Source organism: Falco rusticolus, chromosome 14 (genome assembly GCF_015220075.1).
Source record: "Falco rusticolus isolate bFalRus1 chromosome 14, bFalRus1.pri, whole genome shotgun sequence".
NCBI classification, from domain to species: Eukaryota; Metazoa; Chordata; class Aves; order Falconiformes; family Falconidae; genus Falco; species Falco rusticolus.
The window spans coordinates 1565384-1574565 of NC_051200.1; the positions used below are offsets into that span (position 1 = coordinate 1565384).

At 47.5% G+C, this 9182-nt stretch overlaps 1 protein-coding gene across 1 annotated transcript; it reads right to left on the reverse strand.

Annotated features, from left to right (window-relative positions):
* Nucleotides 1-625: 625 nt before the first annotated feature.
* Nucleotides 626-6380, reverse strand: LOC119157360 (glutamine amidotransferase-like class 1 domain-containing protein 3A, mitochondrial). The gene is made up of 4 exons (XM_037408242.1): nt 6217-6380; nt 3880-4051; nt 2866-3067; nt 626-1495 (listed from the first exon to the last, which is right to left on the reverse strand). The coding sequence occupies exons 1-4, from the start codon at nt 6322-6324 to the stop codon at nt 1303-1305; spliced, it is 675 nt and encodes a 224-aa protein (XP_037264139.1). The 5' UTR covers nt 6325-6380; the 3' UTR covers nt 626-1302.
* Between the last annotated feature and the right edge of the window lie 2802 nt (nt 6381-9182).

A 9182-nucleotide genomic window follows, 5' to 3' on the forward strand; every position in this document is an offset into this window, starting at 1 on the left:
ATCACCAGCAGAGATAAAGAAGTCATTATCCCACTTGGTGCTTGTCAGGCCATGCCTGGAATGCTGTGTTCAGTGTTGGTGCCCGCTATACAAAAAAGATGTAGACAAGCTGGAGAGGGTCCAGAGAAAGGCCACAAAGATGAGCAAAGGACTGGGAAGCCTGCCATGTGAGGAAAGGCTGAGAACTGGGTTTGTTCAGCCTTGAGAAAAGAAGGCTCAGGGGAGAACTTACCACCATGTACCAGTATCTAAAGGGTGGCTACAAAGAAGATGGAGACACCCTTTTTACAAGGAGTCACATGGAAAACATGAGGGGTAGTGGGTACAGGCTACTCCTGGGGAGATTCTGATTGGACAGCAGAGGATAGTTGTTCACAAAGAGAACAATCAGCCCTTGGAATAATCTCCCCAAGGAAGTGGTGGATTCCCCAACATTGGACACTTCCAAGGTTTGACTGGACAGGGTGCTGGGCCGTCTTGTCTAAACTGTGCTTTTGCCAAGAAAGGTTGGACGAGATGGTCCTTGGGGTCCCTTCCAACCTGGTATTCTATGGTTCTGTTAATACAAGAGAAGAACCTCTTCCCTCTAGACCTATGGTAACATTGGTTTGATTCTGCTTTCACTGATGTCATATTCATGCCCACATCTGGGTTTTGACAAATCCTAGCAAAACCAGTGGGATTTGCTGCTGGTGACTTCTTCCTGTATTGTTTTCTCCAATCACTGACCAACCCATAGCACTACGAGCATGTCCTAATCCAGATTAAAAGGCAAAAATGAAAGCAAAATTCAGCCCACGTGAAAAGTGTTAGGTTTTATTCAGCAGCAAAATCGTGTTCTTTCCTTTTGCCACTAATTCATCTGTTCTGTGAGGTGGAGGTTTGTGGGGAGCTTTGAGTACTGGCAAAGACAGATGTGTAAGGAATCTCAGAAAGGGACCATTGACCCATGGTATCATGGCTGACAGGGCCCAGGCGACTCCTCAGCCACTCAGAACTAAAGACATCGGCTGCATCTGAGCCCTGTGGAAACCTGGCTTCTGCACGCCAGCTCGGTGCGTGCCCACACTCCAATTACTGACAGTTTGCTGGCAGTAACTGGCGTGTCCTCGGCAGAACACGACAATGCTTACATTGCTTCGGAGTTCTCCCTCCTCAGCAGCCACAGTGGTCTGGTGGGGGGGCAGAACTCCGTTTGAGTAGCAGCTTGCCTGTTGACAAGTGGGTGTATGAAGGGGAAGAACATATCCAAGGCTCAGTGCCTGCACTCCAGAGGAGATGGATTCTGTGGTTCTGTGGCATTCAGGCGAGTCTAACCACTTCTTTGACCATTTTTCCAATGCCATCGTAGATCTCATGAATGGGGGCATTGCACATGAAAGCACTGGTGGTCACCAGCTTGTTCTTCACATCCACGTGAATTTCAGTGACGTGTTTGTTCACATGCTTGCAACCAAGTTCCTTCATGGTCTCAGCAGTCTTTGCGTAAGGCCATCTACAAGAAGAAAAGAGAATAAATGCTGTGGGGGGGAGCAGTCATTACATGGAGTGATTTGGTGGAGGCCTGGAGTGAAAAGTCTGTTGATTACAGAGAGATGGATGGTCCCTACAGAAAGCCCACTTAATAGGATCCAAATATTTTCCTGTCAGAGGAATTTATTCTGGACTATAGAACCAGAATAACCTCTAGATTACAGTGAGTTAAAAATCTGAAGTAAAGCCAAAATAAGACCTTGATGTTTTGCTGTAGATGTTCCACTGTTTAACTCTGCCCACTCTAGACTTTGTGTTTAGGTTTAGGTTTGGGTTTTTTTACCAGCTTTCTACAAGTGACATTACTTCCTAGCCCCTCCTAACAAGAGCAGTCATAGTTCCTTCCCTGCCATTGGGAAAATTCAGTCACAGCTTTCCTGTGTAGGGACAGTTTAACCATCTCCCTCTCTTAACACTACCAAGTCTTATGCAACCATCCTGTTCCTTCCCAGGATCTGCTTAACTTTATGAGTCAGTGGTCTGGTGTCTTTCTTGCCCTGGGACCAAGAGCTGCATGAGACAGGGTGCTACATACATTGGTGAGGTCAGATATGAGATTGTATTTAAAATAAAGCATCTTATTTTAAGCCATCAGAGTTGTGGAAAGCGGTATACAAAAATAACAAACCCACTGCTACAGTGTGCCCTCTGATCTGCTGACAAATAGTAAAACAATTCTTCCATGTACTTAAAGAGTTTCAGCTTTTAACTCTTAAGCCTTCAGAAGGGCCCCCGTTATGAAATACTTCACTCCAGAGGCAGCAGCTACAGCAGTCTCTCTGAAGTGGTGTCCATCTGAGGTGAGAGCTGAAGGGTGGCTTTTGCCCTGTGTTGGAAGGAAACAAGCTCCTGTGCCCTTCTGCTGCTTCTCTTTGTTCCACTAATCCCTCTGGTATCCTCCCTCTCTCCTTTCAGGCAAGGGAAGGACAGATTCCTCCTTTCCACAAATCTGAACATCGTCCTGGCTCAAAATCTAATTTATTTCATTGCAATTCTTGCAGTCTCTTGTGCCCCTGTATGGTAAAATACCCCCATTACAGAAAACTATAAAAAGTAAAATCTGATTTCTAATTTTAACTTGAAACAGATGTAGAGGAATATGTAAGTGATAAGTGGTACATCAGAAACTTATTATATAATTTATCAGCCAAGGTTAACTTAATAAATGCGTGACATGAATCATTCGTTCTCAGAAATAATGTTCAGCTTGTCACAAGACTTCAGGTGTCTGGGCAGGGGAGCTGCGGCAGGGTGCTGGATGCGCTGGGGAGGCATTGCTGATTCTGTGGTGTTTGTGGTGTGCTTTCCTACCAGCACCCCAAGGTTACTTACTTCTCACACTCTGTGTCATGACCCACGGTCAGTTCACAGCCTGGGAAGATTTTGGCTGCCAGCACTGGGGAAATGCAGCACAGGCCAATGGGCTTTTTGGCAGCGTGGAATGCCCTCAGGACCTCCTCCACCTCTTTGGAGATGATGCAGTTCTTGCCTTGGGTAGCCCAAGTACTCAGGTTTTTAGCCACTCCAAAGCCACCTGAGAAAAGAGAAACGGATTAGAGTGGAACATTAGTACTCCAGGGCAGGGTGTTTTTTAGGTATTACTTGTAGAATGGTACATTCTAGAAGTAATAGACAGATACTACTGGTAGAACGCTAAGATGGATTTGATGGATGGCAGCATTTGTCCAATAATGATTAAAGAATTGAAAACAGACAAGCTGGACTGTTGCGAGCTGACTGCCAGGAGGCGAGACATCAAAGCACCTTTCTTGCTTCCATACAGAAATGGAGCGGACAGGTGTCAATGCTCTGTTTGGTACTGCGTTTCACCAATGGGTTCTTTTCTGAATTATGGTGGAACACGCTAACAAGTTTTCACTTGTCTTTTAATCCTTGCTCCAGGTCTAATCCATTCCCACCATGGTCATGCTTCCACTAAAGATGCATCACCAGACTGACCAAGCTTTCCACTTTTGAGTCACCAGCCTCCCGTTCTCCTGATAAGGAGGTAGGCATGTGGTGAGGAAGGGGGTAGTTTTACATCCAGTAAAAAAAAAAAACCACACACACACACAAAAAAAGAGGATAATTGAATTGGCAGTTATCTGCCCTCTCCTCTTGGGATAAGCTTCAGCATTGCCATGTTCTCTTTTAATGTAAGTCCAAGCTAGCGTGCCAGTGCCAGCATGGATGGAACATGTCTGTCCTTCCTATCCCTGTTTCCAGCCTGTCTTCATCCCCAGTGGCTCTGCCCAGTTCCTGTCCAGCCCATGACTCATGTTCAGGGCTTAGAGCATACTAAGCTGCTCCCAAGGCTGGGCATGCAGACCCCGCATACTGTCCTACCTGGTATGATTAGGGCATCCAGCCCCTTGACATCCAGCTTAGCTAGATCCTTGATGTTGCCTCTGGCTATCCTGGCACTTTCAACTAGCACGTTGCGCTTCTCCTGAGTTGGCTGTCCTTTCACATGGTCCACCACATGCATCTGGTCAACATCAGGAGCATAAACCTCTGCCTGGGGAAGGAGGGGAAGAGTCTATTATCCTTCAGTCATGGATCATTTATTGTTCAGTCATGTATTAACCTTCAGCATGTTCATAGGTCATGAATGAAAATGCTTGAGTTACTTTGTTAGGAAAGAACTTTGCTGGTAAATGCAGTGACCTTCAGGTATCTGATACCGGCATCAGGAAGGTTTTGTCACAGGGAGGGGAAAGAAGGAAAGAAAGAAAGAAAGAAAGGTCTTTTGTAGCTTCTGCACAGGAGTGTTTACCCTGACCTTAGAGGAGACAGCATGGTGTTAGCTGAGAGCAATGAAGCCAGCCCACACTGCTTGTTTTGGGGGGTGAAGTGCTGGAGCAGGAGCAGTGACTCCTTTCCTTCCTAGGAAAACACGGGGTCCCAAAAGCCGTTGGTGAAGCTTTTTCTCAGAGGTTTCCATCATCCTCAATCACCTTCACAGGGGCAGGCCCCCCAAAGCCAGTGACCCCCTATGGCTGCTGACTACCCAGCAAGCTGCTCTCAAACCACGGGCCTCCCTCCAAGACAGGACTTTGAGTTTCTTTTCCCCAGCCACTATTTTCCCAAAGTCATAATATTTCTGTTTCTGGAAAATGCTTCCCCTTCCTTCAGAACTGTTTCAAGCTCACATGCAGAAATTAGGAATGGAGTGTGGCAAACAGGTGGGCGATACATTTTGGGACTGTAACACCCTTCGCATTTAAGAAGGATGTGAAGGTAATCAGAGGTGACCAGAGGAGAACAACCAAGCTGGTGACAGGGCTGGAAGGAATGTCCTATGAGGAGCAGCTAAGGATTTTGGGATTGTCTAGTTTGGAGGACAGGAGGCTGAGGGGCAACCTCATTGCTCTCTGCAGCACTCTGAGGAGGGGACATGGGGAGGAGGTGCTGAGCTCTTCTCCCTGCAATCCACAGACAGGACACCCGGGAGTAGTTCAAAGCTGTGCCAGGGAGTGTTTAAACTGGACTCAGTGTATGTTTAGACTGGAGGAAGCATTTCTTTACCAAGAGGGTGGTCAAACACTGGAACAGGCTTCCTGGAGAGGTGGTCGGTGCCCCACACCTGACAGTGCTAAGGAGGCATTTGGACAATGCCTGCACCAACACGCTTTAACCTGGTCAGCCCTGAAGCAGTCAGGTAGTTGGACTAGATGATCACTGCAGGTCCCTTCCAGCCCTTCCAAAACAGTCCATGCTGTGCTGTGCTGTGCTGTTCTGCTCTTAGTTTCCTTAGGCAAACAACCGGTAAGAGGAGGTTGAACTACCTCCTGAGGTTTCCCCACTAGAGGTCCTTGCCGGTCAAGGGATGGGGGCAGGACCGTGCTCCGAGCCTGCCCGTGCAGGGTATGGCAGCGGGGGAGCGACTGCAGCAGCTCCAGGAGAGAAGAGGCAAAATTGCACGCAGTGGAGAAAAGGTTTGGAGAAGTCTCAGCTTTCAGGCAAACAGCGGGTGCACACTTGGAAGGCTTTGGAACTGGATGGGCTGGCTCCGCAGCCGTTCATCGCTGCTGTGCCTTTGTATTTACTAGAGATTCCGATTCCCGAGGGGAGCGGCTCTGACTGGGGTCTGTGGGTGCCTGTCTCCCAGCTGAGGGTAACGTTACATAGGGCGGCTCTCCCTCATCTCCCAGTCTCGCAGGGTGGCTAATGGCATATTAGAACAACTGCTTGATGTTCGCCTTTTTTACTCCCGTTCAAGTTCAACTCACAAGAACTTGTCTATATTCAGTTCTAATATTTGGGGTTTTAAAAAGATTAATTTCAAACAGCCAAAACCCAACAGTAGTCTTTTAAACAGAAATACCAAAGCAGAAAAGAGGAAGCGCAAGCCAAAAAGAACAGAGAGTGCGTTTGTTCCAGAGTTTAGGTACACCCAACACAGAGCACCGAGCCAAACCTCTCGCACAGCAAAGCTGTGAGGGCGAAGCAGAGACGAGGGGGTTCTCCACGCTCGCTGTAGTAGCTCCTACACTGTGCTGTTTGCTTTCACTCCAGTCACTTATGCTTTGCAACTACTCTAGCAGCAATGGGGAGCTTATGATTTGTCCGGCAAGCTGCAAAGCTCCTTAAATGCAAGTACCATCTACAAGAGGGAGAGATCGAAAGGCAGAGCAGGACAAATGCAGAGATGGGACAGGAGATTGCCAGCGTGCCCCTTACCTGTGCCCCCTCCCTGCTGAGGTGCACCAGCACGGCAGAAGACTCGTGGATCTCGCTCCCGTCATACACCCCACAGCCGGCCAGCACAACCGCCACTCTCTTTCCCATGGTCACAACCAGAGCAGGAGGATTCCCTGGAGAGCCCCAAGGTGCTGTGCATCTCAGTTCACTGCCTGGAGTCTTTTATAGTGCGATCCCTCCCCCAGGAGCAGGTGGGGCCAGGAGGGCTGGGCTGAATTTCTTACTGGCAAGAAGGTTTTATTTCCAGTGCCACAGGCAGGGCATGTAAATATTATTTGTTTCCCCAAATGACTGCTCTCTCGCAGGTCTCCTTCCCAGCACGTTGTCTCCAAAGCATCCCCAGCTGACGTGACCTGTTCAACAGAGCAGCTGTATTTTTCCTTCTCAGCTGTTGATTTTCCATTCTATTTCAGACTAAAGTACCAAAGCCTTTGGCCATAAGATGGTATCAAAGGGAGCCCGCCCAGAGCAAGTATTCCAGCCAGTGCCTTCCTCTCTGTGCCCCACTTTTTGAAACCTAAGTGTTTTTAAAAAGTCTTTGAACACCAAGATTTCCTTTTTGGACTTTAAATGTCATCCTCATATCCCACCTCCCAAAGGCAGACCATTTTGCACTCAGCTGTAATTGTTTCCTGGACTTTTGGTCCTGAGGGTAAGAATTAATAATTTGATTCTTCATCAACAGCACCATCTCTCCATTTGCTGGGAAAGTGGTGCCAGGAATTGGCAGATCTCTGACCACAGAGGGGCACAGGGCAGTAAATTCACAGCATGTGGTGGGGAAACTCCCTTGCTCCTGCAGAGACTTGTTCTTCCTTGTCCCTGATATGCTCACACCTGAGATGATTATGTACCTCTCTGTTTCAGCTTTGCACTCTTGAAATAACTGTGGCCTGTTGAGACTGTCTTGCCATTCTTCAGAGAGCAAAATACTTCAACATGGCTGAAGGATGTTTTTCAGGGGATATTTATACGAAATTTTGCTCGGGTCTCTATCATGTATTGTAGACACATGAAGTGTATTCTGTGTGTAATGGTGTTTTGGCAAGTTCGTTAGACATAGCAGGCATGAGGAAGATACTTATTGCTAATGCATGTGACTTCATTTATTGCATGCATCTCTTAAAACTAGTGATATCAGGCACCACATATTCCTAGCTCAACCTGTACAAGCAGGAACAAAAAGCACATGAGGAAGAACTTGCAGTCCAGCTAATTTAACAAAGGCTTTTCTTACAGTTACTTTTATTACCCAGAACAGGAATTGAACTGTGAGATGTGTGTGGAAAACACCAAAAGCCTTTCCACTAATGTTTGTTTTGCTATCTAAGGTATTCTAACTAGTTTAGAAATGTATTATTTCATCTTGCATGAAAAAACAGCTGAATCATGCTGTGACTTGAACAATTTCTTCCACCTTCATCTGGTTAGGAGTCCCGTTAATGATGGAACAAAGATAGCCAGGGGCTGATGATTTAAATAAACTTACTGCTTGCTTCAGACCATATAATTTAGCTCTGCCTGTTGCAAAGTGACAGAGCCGGTTCCTCTTACTGATATAATTGGTTAGGTGTAACTGGACAGACCAGGCTTGTTCCAGTGCTTGCTTCCTCATGTAATAAGAGCTATCTCAATAGTTGTACAGAACCTAAAGATCTATCGGCAGTAAGCATACTCTTGATGAACAATACTTTTCAGCTGAGTTATTCCATTCTGTGTGGGAATGCCTGCACACATTTGGTACAGTAGAGACATTGGGCTTTTAATATTAACACCTTGCTTTAATCTGCATTAATATTCTGGTGAAGATGAGTATGAAGGAACCCTGTTGCCTCAGAGCTCTTCTTGAAGGGTGAACACAAAGATAACTGTCCTCCAAAGCACTGAAGAAACCAGGAAAGTTTGGGAGCCATTATAGTGATGCATCTGTGCAATAGAAGCGTGCCACCATGCTCCAGCTGGCTGAGGGAGCAGGAGGAGCAAGCTCCTTTGACATTATCTGTTGGCTCTGACAGTCTGGGGTTGTTCTGGGTGCTGCTACAGATCCGATGCCTTGGATGATCCTGGAGGCCCGTCTTTGAGCCCCACTCTGTGCAGCCAGAAGTCTCATTTCCAACAGCTCTTCTGTCCTCCAGCCCTGGCTGTGCAGCATGACTTATGGGGGAGCATCGAGCAGGATCTGCCATGAGGAGTATCACAGCTTGCTGCTGTAGGGCCTCTACAGAGTCATCCTTGATCAGCCTAGTAATATCAGTGTGAAGCTCTTTCCACTGTTCTGCATCTTTGGTCTTGTCAAGAGGCTGAGAGTGGAATTTGCTTTAACTGGGGCTGATGGGAACAGGAGCCGAGTCCTTAATGGGAATAGAACCTACACTGGTCCATTGCACACAAACAAAATGATGGAGGAATGTACATAGGTGCAGGCAAGTGTTGCCCCTGTTTTCTACCAAAGCTCTGCTAGCTCTCCCAGAACAGTTCTCTGCCTAATTTCCACTTAATGTGTGACCCAATGTGATCCCGATGCCAGTCTCTGCTGCTTTCTGCAGCCTCTCCTGCACTGGTGAACACCTTTATGTGCTGACCACATATCCTCCGTGGGAAGCAGTAGGAAGCTGTGACTAGGTCCTCATGTCGCCTTTAGGATACAGCAGCAATCACGGCAATGACTGATGCTGCCTGCATAGTTCTCCTGGACAGCCAGCAAGGCTCCTCCAGATTTATCCTTACACTGACGGTCTCCAGGCTGCATGTTCGCGTTGACACCTCCCTTGTGAACACCACTCGGGAGGAGCAACCTGGGAGTGTGCGCAGGGAGGCCGGACTGGAGAGATGTGGGGTGGCACAGGAACAGAAGCCACCTTTAAGGGAATGGCACTGAATCTGCCCTGGGTTTGCCCTGCACAGGACCAGCGGTGCCAGGCATTCATAGCTGTGACAGGCACAAC